The 16811-nt window shown below is 39.1% G+C and overlaps 1 protein-coding gene across 1 annotated transcript in view; it reads left to right on the forward strand.

Annotated features, from left to right (window-relative positions):
• Positions 1 to 16811, forward strand: part of LOC136174617 (uncharacterized) — a 194601-nt gene that overhangs the window by 81167 nt on the left and 96623 nt on the right. The window contains exon 2 of the mRNA XM_065944789.1: positions 10193 to 10436. Coding sequence (XP_065800861.1) covers positions 10219 to 10436 — 218 coding nt within the window. The 5' untranslated portion in view covers positions 10193 to 10218. The remainder of the gene's footprint in view (positions 1 to 10192; positions 10437 to 16811) is intronic.

Here is a 16811-nt window from a genome sequence, read left to right on the forward strand (position 1 = left end):
CAGTTTTCATTCCAATCCCTAAGAAAGGCAATCACAAAGAATGCTCAAACTACTGCACAATTGCACTCATCTCACGTGCTGGTAAAGTAATGCTCAAAATTCTCCAAACCAGGCTTCAGCAATACATGAACCGTGAACTTCCAGACGTTGAAGCTGGTTTTAGAAAAGGCAGAGGAACCAGAGATCAAATTGCCAACATCTGCTGGATCATCGGAAAAGCAAGAGAGTTTCAGAAAAACATCTATTTCTGCTTTATTGACTATGCCAAAGCCTTTGACTGTGTGGATCACAAGAAACTGTGGAAAATTCTGAAAGAGATGGGCATACCAGACCACCTGACTTGCCTCTTGAGAAACCTGTATGCAAGTCAGGAAGCAACAGTTAGAACTTTACGTGGAACGACAGACTGGTTCCAAATAGGAAAAGGAGTACATCAAGGCTGTATATTGTCACCTTGCTCATTTAACTTATATGCAGAGTACATCATGAGAAATGCTGGGCTGGAGGAAGCACAAGCTGGAATCAAGATTGCTGGGAGAAATATCAATAACCTCAGATATGCAAATGACACCATCTTTATGGCAGAAAGTGAAGAAGAACTAAAGAGCCTCTTGATGAAAGTGAAAGAGGACAGTGAAAAAGTTGGCTTAAAACTCAACATTCAGAAAACTAAGATCATGGCATCCGGTCCCATCATTTCATGGCAAATAGATGGGGAAACAGTGGCTGACTTTATTCTTCTGGGCTTCAAAATCACTGCAGATGGTGATTGCAGCCATGAAATTAAAAGACACTTACTCCTTGGAAGGCAAGTTATGACCAACCTCGACAGCATATTAAAAAGCAGAGACATTACTTTGTCAACAAAGCTCCATCTAGTCAAAGCTATGGTTTTCCAGTAGTCATGTATGGTTGTGAGAGTTGGACTCTAAAGAAAGCTGAGCACCGAAGAATTGATGCTTTTGAAGTGTGGTGTTGGAGAAGACTCTTGAGAGTCCCTTGGACTGCAAGGAGATCCAACCAGTCCATCCTAAAGGAGATCAATCCTGGGTGTTCATTGGAAGGAGTGATGTTGAAGCTGAAACTCCAACACTTTGGCCACCTGATGCGAAGAGCTGACTCATTGGAAAAGACCCTGATGCTGGGAAAGATTGAGGGCAGGAGGAGAAGGGGACGACAGAGGATGAGATGGTTGGATGGCATCACCAACTCGATGGACATGGGTTTGGGTGGACTCTGGGAGTTGGTGATGGACAGGGAGGCCTGGCATGCTGTGGTTCATGGGGTCACAAAGAGTCGGACACGACTGAGTAACTGAACTGAACTGATTCTTAGGTAGCATATGTTTTACTAATAAAAATGGTATTGTTTTAAATTTTCCTTTTCCAGTTGTTTAGTGCTAATATCTAGAAACACAATTGACTTTTAAGTATGATTTAAAGGGACTTTGCTAAATTCACTTTTTAATCCTTAATAGATTATTCTGAATATTTTAGGTGTGTACTCATATCATCTGTGAACAATGGTGAATTTTTCCTAAAAACATTTAATTTTTTTCCCTTGGACCACAATATAATGTTTAATAAAAATGACCACAGTCATTCTGATTTTATTCCCAATTTCAATGGTAAAACTTTCACTATTTTACCATTAATATACTTAATGTAAATTTAAAAAAGATATTCTTTATTAGTTAAGGCAGTTTCTTTTATTCCTACTTTGTTAGGATTTTAATATGAATTGGCACTGAATTTCATCAAGTGCTTTTTTTCATATATTAGTGACAATACAACTTTTGTTATTTATTTAGTTAATGGGAGTAAATTATATTGATGGATTTTCAAGTTTTAAATCAGCTTAGTAGTATAAATTAAGTTAGTTGAAATCTATTCTCTTTTATATCCCCAGTTTTGACATGCCAATATTTAATTTCATTTTGCCAAATTATTGCATCTATGTTCCTAAGATAGATTGGCTTATACTTTTCCTTTCTTGTAGTACTTTTTCTTCATTGGTATGTTTTGGTATCAAGGCTGTATAGGCCTCATAAAATGTGTTCAGAAATGAATTTACTTTATCTGTTCTTTGAAATAATTTGTATAACATTGGTATTAGTTCATGAAATAAAAAACTTACTGATGAAGCCATTTGGTCCTAAACTTTTCTTTGTGGACAGGCTTTTAATTATAGATGCGTATTTGAATGGATATAAGGCTATTTGAATTTTCTATTTCTTCTTGTGTCAGTTTTGGTAAGTTAGTATCTTAAAAAATGAATTATCCATTTCACCTAAATTATCAAATTTTTTGATTTAAAGATATTTATAACATCTTATCTTTTTAATACCTGTGAGATCTGTAGTGATGTCCCTTTTTAATTTCTTATATTGATAATTTGTACCCTCTTTTCTTTTTATACTCTTACTATATTTTTAAATCAATTTTTTTTTATTTTCTCAAAGAACAAACTTTTAGCTTTATTATATTTTCTGCTGTAGTGATTGACAAAATATGGCCCATGAGTCAAATATAACCCATTACCTGTTTTGTAAATGTAGTTTTGTTGAAACACAGCTGTGTCCATTCATTTTGTATTGACTACGCCTGCTTTGCACTACAATGGCAGAGATGAGTAGTTGTAACATATGGCCCACAAAATTTTAAATGTTTACCATTTGTCCTTTACAGAAAAAGACTTCTTCTCTACTGTGGTGTTTGTTTGTTTTGTTTTGTTTTGTTCTTTTTGGTCTATTTTATTGCCTTTTGTTCTTATCCTCATTATTATTTTTGTACTTTGAGTTCAATTTGCTCCTCTTTTTCAAGGTTATTGAGATAGATCCTTAGATCACTCCTTTTCATCCTTAGATTTTCACTTAACTATTGTGTTTTCTCTAGCTACATGTTAGGTATATCCCATAAGGTTTTATATGTCATATTTTTATTGCCATTCTGTTGAAAATGTTTTCTTATTTTCCATTGTGATTTCCTATTTAACTTTATTTATCATCTGGCCTTTGGGGATTTTTAAAATTGTGTTTTTGTTGTAGTTATTGTTATTGATTTTTAGATTAATTCCACTGTGGTCACAGAACATACTCTGATTTTAATTCTCTAAAATTTTTTGAGACCTGTTTTATGGCCTGGTATATGTTTTATTTTGGTAACTTCTATATGTACCTGAAAATAATGTGTATTCTCCAATCAGTAGGTCCTGTGTTTTTAATCATGTTCAATTTTCTATAGATTAGTTTATTTTCTGCTTCTTTGAGCTATTGAGAGAGGTGTGTTAGAGCTACACATTGCAAGTGGGAATATGTTTATTAGTCCTGTAGTTTTGTTAGTTTTTACTATATTTGAGGCTATGTTATGAAATCTTCAGGTTGAATTGACCTGTTTATCTTTACCAAAGTTTCTCTTTTGTGTGTAGTAATACTTCTTGCCTTAAAATCCATTTTGTCTGCCATTAGTGTATCTACGTTACCCTTTTTTCTTGTTTATGTTTGTATGTTTTCTATCATTTTACTACTGAGTTTTCTTTTCCTTGTATTTAAGTTGTGTCTATTATAAATAACATGTAGTTGTGTTTTAAAAATATCCATTCTTAGAGTCTATGCCTATTATTTGGAGTACTTCATTGCAATTCATGTAATTATTGCTAATTTTTATTCTTGTCTATTTACTATCTTACAGTTTTTTTTTTTTTTTTTTTTTGGTCTCAATCTGTTTTTGGTCCTCTCGTCTGACATATGGCTTTCTTTTGGCTTTGAAAAGTATCTTTATTGTTTAGTTTTCCCTTTGTTAATTAAATATTCTTTTTCTGATTATCCTAGAGATTATACCATGCTTCCTTGACTTATAGTCAATCTTAAATTAGGATTACTTATATATTCTACTAGATTCACCAATATTTTACATTATTTCCTCATTTACTTTATCATCTTCTCCTTCATATCTGTGTATTATCCCCCTACATACTCAACACACACACAGTATTCTTTCTGAACCATTTGGCAAGACGTTGCAGATGTCATACTTTATTTTTAAATTCTTCAGTTATCTACTAAAAACAAGGAATTTATCTTATGTAACTAAAGTACAACTTCAAAATTAGAAAATTTAGTATTGATGCAATACTGTTATCTGATCTACAATCTAAATTAAAATTTTGTCAATTATTCCAATAATTTCCCTTATAGCAGAATCTTTTTCCTAGTTAAGTATGTAATCTCGGATTATTGCATTTAGTTGTCATGGTTGTTTAATCTCCTTTAATTGAAACAATTCTTCTCCCTTTGTCTTTCATGATACTGATATTTTTGAAGAGTACAAGCAAGCACTTTGTAGAATTTTTAAATCTTGGTTTCTCTGGTGTTTCATTATGATTAGATTCAGGTATTTTACAATGCAATAACATTGTAAAATAACACAAAAGTGATGTGTCCTTCTCAGGCCATTGTATCAGGAGGCATTTGATGTTCATTTGATTCAGTATTAGTGATACTAACTTTGATAACTTGCGTAAGGAGATGTCTTACCAGTATGAGCCATCATAAACTTAATACTATTAATTTGTAATGAATAAGTAATTTGTGGGGAACTATTTTGAGACCGTGGAAATTATCTGCTTCTCACCAAACTTGTATCCAGTATACTTTATCATCCATCAATGATTGTTGACTGAATCAGTTATTCCTATGGTATTTGCAAAATGATGATTTTTCTAACTCCATTATCCTTTCTGCATTTATGACTCAGCATACTGATGTAAGGGGTAACTTTCTTTTACCTCTATTTATTAATTTGGTAGACTTAAGAATTGTTATTTAATTCACAATGTTATAATCCATTGATCTTGTTTTAATTTGATACTCAAATATTTCAGATTTGGCCATTGGGAACCCACTCAAACAAGTTCCCATGAACTTTTGACATGCTCATCATTCTTTGTACATTTCATTACTTTCTGGCACAGTGAGATATTCCAGGATCATCTTTTACTTTATCTACCCTAGCACTGTAATCAATTGTTTCTTTTAAGGAGCCCTGGTTCCTTTCTCTGGAGGTGGGTATTTTGAAGCTTAGATCTGGGAACTTCCTTGGTGGTCCAGTGGTTAAGACGCCGTGCTTTCAATGCAGGGGATAAGGGTTCAATCCCTGGTTGGGAAACTAAGATTCCACATGCTGTGTGGCGTGGCCAAAAAAAAGGAAAAGAGTCTAGATACCAAGTAAAGTGAAAGTCGCTCAGTTGTGTCTGACTCTGCAACCCTACAACTATACAGTTCTTGGAATTCTCCAGGCCAGAATACTGGACTGGGTAGCCTTTCCCTTCTCCAGGGGATCTTCCCAACCCAGGGATCAAACCCAGGTCTCCCGCATTGCAGGCAGATTCTTTACCAGCTGAGCCACAAGGGAAGCAGACACCAAGTGTGCTGATTTTCTACTGCAGTAGAAAATGTACTATATTATATCTAGTCTCTGCCATTACATCTAGCCTCAGCTGGATTAGGAAATCTCTATCTCCGCCTCTAACTATGGAGTTCATATTGATGATCCCAGATCTAATCGAACACCAGAATGTTCACTTTAGACTTTTTCCTTTCTATATTTGTAAGCCCTTTTTACAAGTGACAAATCTGGCTCAGATTATTCTCAGTATATTTTACTCACTTGCCTAGGCTTAGATTCACAGAGAGTATTTTAGATTTGCTACCCCTACCACTATAAAAAATCATGCTGATTAACCAGTGTTCAATGCTTATAAAAAGATTTTTGTTTCCAAACTGAGAGTATATAATTAAAACTCCGCATTCAAAAGCAATTATTTTTCCCTTCAGTGTGATTATGTTATTCATTTGAATTTTAGTTAGGCTCATTTACTTCTGTTTGTATTCCATTTTTGGTTTCTTTCCCCTCCATCATTGTTAATTTAACATCATCATCATCCTTATTTTGTATGAGTATATAAAGCATTAGCATGCTTCCAAAACTCAAAATTACACAAAAATCTATATTCAGAGGAGTATTACTTCCCCTTTCCCACCCCATGCACCTTAATGCACCCTTGTAAATTTCTGGTTCATCCTTCCTGGATTTGTTTTTTAAAATAAAAGTAAATACATTTATATTATCTTATTTCCTCTTCTTTCTTGCACAAAAGTATCATTGTATATATGCCCCTTTGCACTTTGCTTTTGATGATTTTTTTTTTTTTTTTTCGGCTGCTCTGGGTTTTCATTGCGGCATGTATGCTTGGTTTACCCCCTGGCTCTTAGTTCCCCAAGCAGATATTGAACTTGTATCCCTTTCATTGGAAGGTAGATTCTTAACCACTGGACAACCAGGTTAAAAACTACTGCTTTTATTGATAGACAGCAAATATATTCTGTCAATCACTCCATATCATGTCTTATTTAGTTTTTATTTACAGTTACGTAGTATACTATAGGGGCTTCCCTTGTGGTGCAGCTGGTAAAGAGTCTGCCTGCAATACGGGAGACCTGGGTTCGATCCCTGGGTTGGAAACTTCCCCTGGAGCAGGGAAAGGCTACCCACTCCACTATTCTGGTCTAAAGAATTCCGTGGACTGTACAGTTCATGGGGTCCCAAAGAGCTGGACAAGACTGGGTGACTTTCACTTTCAGTATACTATTGTGCGAATATACCATAGTTCATTCAACCAATCTCTTATGTGTATGTGTTTTTTTTTTTAATGTGTTTTTTCACAATATCTTTTAGTTACAAATAATGTCCTTTGTTCATATGTTTTCTTTTTTTTTTTTTTTACATTCTTGAAGGTGTATTTTCAAGGAAAATTATTAGATGCAATTTAAAAGGTAAGCTTACTTGTGGTTTTGTTAGATATTGTCAAATCCTCCTCCCATAAAGTTGTGGGAGACATTCCCACCAGCGATGTATAAAAGTCTCTTTCCTCATGGCTATGTCAACAGAATGTGCTATCAAGCTTTGTAATTTTTACCAAATCTAATAATTGAGAAATGGTATCTCAGCACAGGTATAATTTCTATTATAACTAAAGTTGTCCGTCTTTTCATATATTTGAAAGTCATTTAAAATCTTTATCTGTGAATTGTCTGTGACTTTTGCTTATTTTTGTATTGGGTTTTTGACATTTCTCCCCTTCAGTTTTAGAATTTTTTATGTGTTGGAATGGGTATTAGACTTTTATTTCTGATGTATGTTAATCATAGCTATTTTGAAATCTGTGTGAGTCTGTGGGACTGTTTCTATTTTATTAAAATTAATTCTTCTGTTCCTTCTTGCTAGTAGACTTGGTATTTTCGAGTGAAGGCTAGTCTTTGTATGTAAAATGATGATGTACAGGCTCTGGATGGTGGTGTTTCCCTTCAGAGATGATTTCATTTTCTACTAGTTGACAGATGATATATGGGTAGATAATCTTGATCAAGGCTTGTCAATGTAAGGCTTGCCTTCATTCTAAGGGAGTAATACTTCTTGGGTTGAAACTGAAAGTCTAGTCTTCGCCCTCCTCCTTGTCAGCCCTGAAAGCTCATTTTTGGCTCCTCAGTGTAATGAGACTCTCGTCTCCTCCTGAGACTTTAGCCATATTCAGTTGCTTCAGCTAGTTTCTCTCTTTTCTCTGAGCATGTGCAGCTTGAGAGTCAGCAAAGGCCTTGAGGGGAATTTGCTCACTTTCTCCAGGGTCTTGGCCTTTCAATTTTTGTTAACTCTTCCACCACAGCGAGACTACTTACTGCAAACTCTAGGTTGCTGTTATTTCTTCAGCCTTTATTCCCCAATGTGGCAAATTAGCAGATGCCCTGATGAGAAACAGCAGTGGCAAGTGTGTTACCCTGTCCTTGGGGGTGCAGCCTGGAGAATCCTGCTGCCTTGATTTTTCTCTTCAAACCTCCACACAGCTTTGCTTGTGTGTCTCATCTAGTTCCTGTAGTTGTTCTCAGAGGGGTTATTCTGATACTGGTTATTCCATCATAGATGGTTGCAGCAGTCATCTTTCCACTGAGCACATCTCTTTAAATTTGTATAGAAATGAGAAAACACAGTCAAATTGATAAAACATTTTAAAATTGACAAGGAAATTGGCCTGCTTGTACACTGCTGTGGAGGATATAAATTGGTACCACCTTTCTGGAGGGCGTTAACTTATATCAAAATCCTTAACAATGTACTCTTTGACCCAGTTAAGTATTTATCCTAAGAAGATAATCACAGATGTGTGTGAAGGTTTATTTACAAAGATTCCAATCCCAATGAACAAACTTGGAATCAAAATCCTCGATTTGCAACAAAAGAATATTTGATAAATTGTGGTGCTTCTATACAATGGAATATAACAGAATCCAGCACTGCAAGTGACAGAAGAGAATGTTTAAGCGTATTTATTACTCTCTCCTAGAGGAGGGCATGGCAACCCACTCTTCTTGCCTGGAGAATCCCCATGAACAGAGAAGCCTGTCGGGCTACAGTCCATGGGGCTGCAAAGAGTCGTACATGACTGAGCAACTAAGTACAGCGCAGCATAGACACTTTCTATGTAACATTAGCGAGTATTGTTAAGCACAGGCGACTACAAAGCAACGTGAGCAGTATGATCCTGTTTAAGAATGTGTTTGCAAATACAAAAGATGAAAGTAATGAGCTGAGGCACTGTGAAGAGAGCCCCTGAGGAACATGAACTTGTATGAGAAGAAGACCATTGCAAGGATCCCAAGAGAGAATATCCATAGGACTATAATAAAATCAAAGGAATCTGTAGTGTTACAAAAAGTAGAAAACTTTAAGATGAGCAGGACTGTCAAATATTCTTTTAAGCAATTTAACAGAGGCAAATAATTGCTACGAAGTATAATAAATAAGAAGATATTGGCTAAAGATGTTCGTAGGAACACAAAATGTGTTCAAGCTCTTTGAGGAATGATTGGATGGCACTGAAGGGGTGATACAAATTTAATTTTTGAAATTATATAAGCTATTAAGAGACAGGAAAGAGTAAATAAATAACTGGAAAAAGAAACTGTGTTATGCTGACATGTTTGAAACTTCATAAATGTTGTTAAGTATATAATTCATAGAGTAAGTGTCCTGAGAAGGGCTGGAGATGGCATAGGCAGAAGCTATCAATGGACAGGAAGAAGAGTCCTTCTTTAATAATATAAAAAGAGAAAATGTCAGGCAGATATGTTCTTAGGTTCCAGGACAGAAATTTGAGAGACGTATTTTCTGATGCTTTGCTTTTCTCCATGAATTAGAAGGTGGGTGATGAGGGACAAAATGGAATCATAAGAGTGGGTAACTATTTCAACAGATGTTATAGAGAATTGAAGAGTGAAGAGTAAAGACACAAGGACACTTGGCTAGGCAGCAATAAAATTTGAAACCATTGTGTGATTGTTTTGTTAAGCATCACTCAGAAACCCAGCAATGGGAATAAAGAAGATAAAATGTTGAAAAAAAAAAAAAAAAAAAAAAAGAATGTGTTTGCAGATATATAAGGCGGGAGTAATGCACATGGAAGTGTTAATAGCTGGTATTGTTGAGTTTTATCCTCCTTTGTGCGTCATCTAAAAATTTTCCATAGGACGTTACTTTTGTTCTAAAGGAAAATTAATGCCCTTAAAAGAAAAAACCTGGGACTTCCCTGGTAGTCAGGTGGTTAAAACTCGGTGCTCCCAACGCAGAGGGCACAGGTTCAATCCCTGGTCAGGGAACTAAGATCCCACATGCCTAAATAAATAAATAAATAAAAGAAAATACCTTTACAGTTGATAGGCCCAACTGATAATATTTTCTAGTAAACATCTGATTTTATACTGGTTGCCTAGCTCTGTCTTTATGCCCTTAGTGATGGTACAGATTTTGTCAGAAACAGTGCCCACCTTGAAATACTTTGTGGAGTAGAGCACCTCCATAGAAATGTACTTTAAATTCTCACTGGTCAAATTCAAGCAAAGGCTTCACCTGTTTCTGTCAGTGTGTGTCAAAACCTTTTAAATAAGGAATCCTTTTTAAAAAGTCAGTAGGTTTGTGGTAAGGACCTGGATTATCAGGGAAGATTTATTTCCTAGCCAAAAAAAAAAAAAAAGTCTAATTTCCTTTTGAAACCAATGGTCAAGATTTAATGCAATTGCCTTTGTAAAACTAACATCAAGATTTCTGAAGGCCATTCTCGTCCTCTGTTGCTTTTTCTCTTGAAGGTACCATCCAAGGCAGCAGCCCCACTATGACCTCTTGGGTATCGAGGCTGCTTCCTAGGAATGGCCGTTCCTTGGCTACAGCATCAGAGAACCAGCGAGCTGAGGATCGCCATCGGCACCAGGAGGCCTACGGGTACTTCTTGCCCATCCAGACGAGGTGGCAGGACAATGACCAGTACGGCCACGTGAACAATGTCGTGTACTACAGCTACTTCGACACGATTATCAACCAGTATTTGATCAGGTAGGTGCGGGCTCTTCAGCCCCCATCCTCATGTCACCTTTCTGGCGTGCTCTGGTGGGGGCAAGTGCAGGGCGTTCTGGGAGGAGATGCCCATTTTCCTCTAGTGTTTTTGCTGGTGTGGCTCCTTTGTTGAGCCAACTTGAAGTCAGGTTGTTCTGGAGAACAGCTGGACCAATAGGTGAGTGAGGAGGACACGGTTGCCCTGCTGCGCCTGCAGTCGCAGGTGTTTGTCTGTCTTGGTCCTTTGCACTAAATCGTCAGCAAATGTGCAGGCTTTGAATCTCAATTAAGCAACTACACAACAAGCCATGTAATATCCAAACCCTGAAACTTGAGCAGACAGTAACATCAGCCCTCAAGGCCTTTTTGTGAGAAAAGCAGCTGCTTCCCTCCACTGAGGGCATATAACGGGGAGGAGAGAGACTAAAGAGTAAAGATGCATATTGTAGCCTCTGAACGCCATGACGACAGGATCGCTGCCTGAGGTTTGTTTGCAAGATTGGTTAGTGTATGTTTGTTAATATCGTTCTCTGTATGAAAGACTGGGCTGCACACAGGGCTGTGTAAATCCCAGCTCCAACTTGTATTGCCTGTGTAGTTTGGATCAAATTATTTAACCTTATTGAGTCTTTTGTAAAAATAACTCACATATATTGAGAGTTTTCTCTGTGTCTAGCACTGTGAAGCCTTTTTTGCACAGCCTTTCTTGTTTAATCTTAAAACAACTTGATGAGAGAGTAGCAGATTGTCGGTCCACTGCCTGAACCCCCTTGCCTGTACCTTTCAGGGCATGCTGGCCTGAGTCTCAACTATGAACACTAACATTTCTTTGCCTAAGGACTTTCTCTGGCCACCAGAGCCCCTTCTGCAGGCAGGCCAGAAGCCCAAGGAATCAATGCTCCCTAATCATCACTGACTGATGGAAGTTAGTGTATAATATGAATACCCCAACTTCCTTACTCCTTGGGTGAGTTATCTGAGCTGCATGCTGTACACAGGCTCCCAGGCTTGCCTAGTGGGATGAGGCTCCATTTCCCAGATTGGTAGCTTGAAAAAAACTGAGATAAAATATACATACGATAAAACATGAAAGTCACTCAGTCATGTCGGACTCTTTGCGACTCCATGGACTATATAGTCCATGGAATTCTCCAGGCCAGAATACTGGAATAGGTAGCCTTTCCCTTCTCTAGGGGATTTTCCCAACCCAGAGAGCAAACCCAAGTCTCCTGTATCACTGGCGGATTCTTTCCCAGCTGAGCCACAAGGGAAGCTCACCATAAAATGTGCTATTTTAAAACCATTTAAGCATACAATTTGGTGGTTTTAGTATATTCACAATGCTGTCTGGCCATCACCACCATCTAATTCCAGAACTCCATCCCCCCGCCCCTTAAAAGAAACCCCGTATCTGTTAGTAGTCATTCTCAGTTTCTCTCTCCTCCCATCCTCTGTCTCCGTAGATTTGCCAGTTCTAGACATTTCATATAAATGGAATCATAGTAAATGTGATCTTTTGTGTTTGGTTTCTTTCACTTAGCATTACATTTTCGAGGTTGGTCAATATTGCAGCTTTTATTAGTACTTTGTTTCCTTTTATGGTCGAATAATAATCCTTTGTATTGATATTTTGTTTGTTCATTTGTCATTGGTTGGGCATTTGGGTTGTTTCCACTTTTTGGCTACTATGAATAATGCTGCTATGCATATTTGTGTACAAGTTTTTGTGTGGACATGTTTTCAATTCTTTTGGGTATGTACCTAGAATGGAATTGCTTGAATCATATGGTAACTCATATATTTAACTTTTGAGTGACCATCAAACTGTTTTCCTTGATGACTATACCATTTATATTCCCACCAAAATGATGAGGATTTCAATTTCTGCACATCCTTGCCAATACTTGTTACTATCTGTCTTTTTTGCTTGTAGTCATCCTGGTGGAAATGAAGTGGTATCTCATTTTGATTTGCATTTCCCTGATAACTAATGATGTTCAGGATATTATCATGTCCTTGTTGGTCTTTGGTATATCTTCTTTGTAAACATACCTATTCAGATCCTTTCCCCATTTTTCAACTGGGGTATTTGGATTTCTACTGTTGGGTTGTGAGAGTTCTTTATATATTCTGAATACTACACCCTTATTATAAATGATTCACAAATACCTACTCCCGGAGATCAAGATGTTGGAGTAGAGGGATGTGGAGCTCACTCACTTCCACAAATACTTCAAAATATATCTATGCATGGAATAATTCTCAAGAATATCTACTGAAAGCCTGCAGAAGATCTCATACAACCAAAGCTGCAAGAAAGATCCCCACCTGCTTGGGTAGGACTATGGGAAAAGGGAAAAGACAAATACTTTCTCTCATTCTGTGTTCTTTTTTTTCACTTTCTTGCTAGTGTCCATTGACATGCATGAGCTTTTAATTTTGATGACAGTGGTCACTTCTTAAATAGCAAATGCTTTATTGGCTACTTTCTCCTCTTGTCCCTTCCTCACTTCTGCAGGATGATTTAATCTATAAGATGTGCCTTATTTAAAAAAAAAAAAAAAAAAAAAAAAAGATGTGCCTTATAGTTTGCACTCACAGTGCAAATTTGCTATGTATAGAGAAACTAAATGTCTTCTTTCTTCAGAAGAATAGAATAACTTTCACTTGAGACTGCCTGGTTCTCTCATACGCTATGTAGTCCTGAATTGTCGCACTAATTTCACTTTGTGTGCACCTGTCAGTGATTCCTCCAGAACTGGCTTACTTATGAATAATAAATGTTTTTTTCAGCACTCGTGTTAGCTTTTAGGAGAATGTGTGCTTTATACTTTGAAATCCACAGCAGGAGGTAAAAACAGTATTTGAGGCTTTTTGTAATTTCACATCATTTGTCACATAGGGAAACTTGACGATGAATTTTCCCAACTCGCTCCAGGGCTACTTACTCTTTTTAAAGGAAGGATCATCCTTGTAATTTCTTTGGGCTGACTCTTAATTTGATTGCCGTTGAGAGCTAGTGGCGTGTCTTAGTTTAGGTTTCCGTGTGTGTGTGTGTGTGTGTGTGTGCGTGTGTTTGTGTGTGCGCGTGCGCGCAAGACACTTCATTCGTGTCTGACTCTGCGATCCCATGGACTGTAGCCTGCCAGGCTCCTCTGTCTGTGGAATTCTGCAGGCAAGAATACTGGAGTGGGTAGCCATTTCCTCCTCCAGTGGATCTTCCTGATCCAGGGATCAAACCTGCATCTCTTACGTCTCCTGCATTGGCAGGCAGGTTCTTTACCACTAGTGAGTGCCACCTGGGAAGCCCTGGGTTGCTCTAATAGAAATACAAACTACTGGCTTGGATAACAAGTTTCTTTCTCCCAGTTCTGGAAGCTGGGAAGCCCAGATCAGGATGACAGCATGGGCGAGTTCTGGGAAGGGCTCTCTTCTTGATTTACAGACACTTGCCTTCTTGCTGTATCCTCTCATCACCAAAAAATGAGAGACAGAGCCACCCTCATGACCTCTTCTCAATCTGATTGCCTCCCAAAGATTCCACCTCCTTCCTAATAACCATTCCATCAAAGGGTAGGGCTTCAATATTTGAGTTCAAGGGGGAACGCAGACGTGCAGTCTATAGCATCACTTTTGTGACTTTTGAAGTCTTTCATTTGTAAATGGGCCTTCTAGAAAGGCAGTGTGCAGATAATGGTTGGCCCTTCACCCAGTGGAGATTGTGTCTCTGTGGTCTCAATTCGTTATCAACCATTTCATCCAGGTTCTGCTTCTGCCAGTCCTGGGGGGTAGGGAAGGGGGTTGGCAGCATGTGAGGAAGAATTTCTGCCACAGTAGTGTCCTGTTTCATGTAGAAATCCCCAGATATTACGCATTGACTCCAAAACTGTGAAAATACCCTGACCATTGTGACCAGAGACTTCCTGATCATGGCAAAAAATGGATTCACCTTCATACGTTTTCTAAGAGATTCGAAGGTTGTTTAGTAGGCTGCTCACTTGACTGTCGGAAGCCAACCCAGCACCACAGAGAGGTGTGAGGACCCTGGGAAGACCGGCCAGGGAGAGGCAGGCTCGTTGCCCCAGTGCGAGTCAGTGCGAGGAAGGCAGCTGGTCAGGTGGAAGCGGTGCCTCCCAGCCTGGCCTGCTCACTGGCCCTCTTCCACCTGGCTTTTCTAAGGATGGGTGGCTCTGCACATGTGCCAAACACCGTGGGATAATCAACGAGCCACATCCGTGTCTAGAAGATTCCCTCTTTGAGGAGGGTCTTCTCTAGGAGAGAGAACCAGGGTAAAATGGAGGCTGTGGAGGGGGAGGAGAGACTGTAGAGGAGGCCACGCAGACTGCCCAAAGTTCCCATCACTTTGACACGCAGAAGGGGTTAAGTCATTCTTGAACAGTTTATCGCTCATCAATTGTAATTAAATATGTTTATATTAAATTATGTTCTGTAATTAATGTAAAATCCTCTAGCCTATGCTGTTATTAGAACCAGATGCTGAAGTACCAACAGTATTTCAACAGGACTGTGCTGCCTCGCCAGCTGTCTGACTGTAATTACTTTAATCTCAGCTTGTTATCTAATTATCACCTTTGTAAAGGGAAAAGTACTCTCTAATGCTTACTGATTGTTTCAGATGATGATGAAGAGCGGGGAACAGCTGTCAGAGATCGTGGGCCCTGCTTATCACCACGAAGGAACTTATCCTGAGACCTAGTCTGGGCCAAACTGCTGAAAAAAGGTGTCCCAGGCAGGAACTGGGGACTGGCCAGTAAGGGGAGACAGTTGGTGTGCTGGTGAAGGGTGTGGCCCCTGTGGATAGACTGTCAGGTGACGTCTGCCTCCTCCAGTGATGGCAGGGAGGCGGGGGGGGACAGGTTAGTTAATCTGTTTAAGACTCAGTTGTCCCATCTGTAACTTGGAGGCAGTAATGATACTAGACTCTACCTCGAGGATTGCTGTGGAGACCAAATGAGATACAGCATATGAAGCCGTTAGCGCGGTGTCTGATAAAATATACATACTTAGTAAATGTTAACTGTTTTTTCTTTTTGATAAAAATCAGTGTTGGTTTTCATTATTTCCATCTTGGTCTTTGAAACAATTGAAATGGGTGTCTAAAGGCCAGCAGCTTGACATGACCAGTGTGTTTTCCAAGTAATGCTGATGTCTGTCCTTTTGGGACTGAAATTTACCTTTGCATTGCTTATTCAAAAATGGTTCACCCAAGCAATGTAAATAAGTATTGTCAGGGAAATCTTGAAGCTCTTGAGGGGGAAATAAACTGTTTTGGAGTATCCTTCAGTACTTTATGCATGTGCTTGCGTTTCAGCAATTGATTTGGTAACTGTATTTCATTCCAAAATAATCATTAAAACAGATAGTCTTAGGATGTTATTAAGCCTTTACTATCCTCTCAGCTTTCTCTCAGGGCTGCACTCCCATCAGAGGGGAGCTGCCAGGCTCTTCCTGCTATGAAATAGAACCTCTGTCTGTCCAGTTGACTGTGAGGTCCTTGAGGACAGGACAGGCCCTTCGTCATTGTTCTGTATCTTGAGTAGATTGCCCTGCCTGGCAGGTATTTTGTCCTCCCTTAGGAAGTATTCCTGAAAGAATTAAACAAAAGAACTCAACCTCAGACCATGCTGATCACCCAGGGTTTTTCCTTTCCCAGTGGCAGGAAGAAACGCTGCCTCCTGGGGCTGCAGGGCAGGTCTCAGTCTCCCATGCTTGTTTTTGCTATCTATTACTGGGCTCCTGTGAAGGCTCAGATGGTAAAGAATCCACCTGCAATGCCGAAGACCTGGGCCCGACCCCTGGTTGAGAGGATCGACTGTAGAAGGGGATGGCAACCCACTCCTGTTTCCAGGTGATTGCAGTCATAGAGAACTCGCCTGCCAACGCAGGAGATGTAAGAGACGCAGGTTCAATCCCCGCAACCTTCCCAGGGTCAGGAAGATCCCCTGGAGGACGGCATGGCCACCCACCCCAGGATTCTTGCCTGGAGAACCCCATGGACAGAGGAGCCTGGTGGGCTATGGTCCATAAAGTTGCAAAGAGTCAGACACGACTAAAGTGACTTAGCATGCACATACTGCATCCTCATGCCAGGAAACCACAAAGCAGGCATGCAGGGAGAAAGATCAGAGCGTGCAGTGTGGTCTGACCTTCATGGTGACACGTCAGCCATGTGTGGTTCAGCAGCGAGAGGAGCAGGAGACCTGAACTGACCCGTCCCAAGGCAGGCCGCCCGAGAAGGGCAGAGTAGCGGGTCTTTAATGTCAGGAATGCCCAGGTGCAAAGAGGGCTGCTCTGTGAGAAGGTTCCCACTATTCATCAGAACAGAAATACTACGAACTCCATATAAACTCCCTT

The sequence above is a fragment of the Muntiacus reevesi genome, chromosome 9, assembly GCF_963930625.1.
Source record: "Muntiacus reevesi chromosome 9, mMunRee1.1, whole genome shotgun sequence".
Lineage (NCBI taxonomy): Eukaryota > Metazoa > Chordata > Mammalia > Artiodactyla > Cervidae > Muntiacus > Muntiacus reevesi.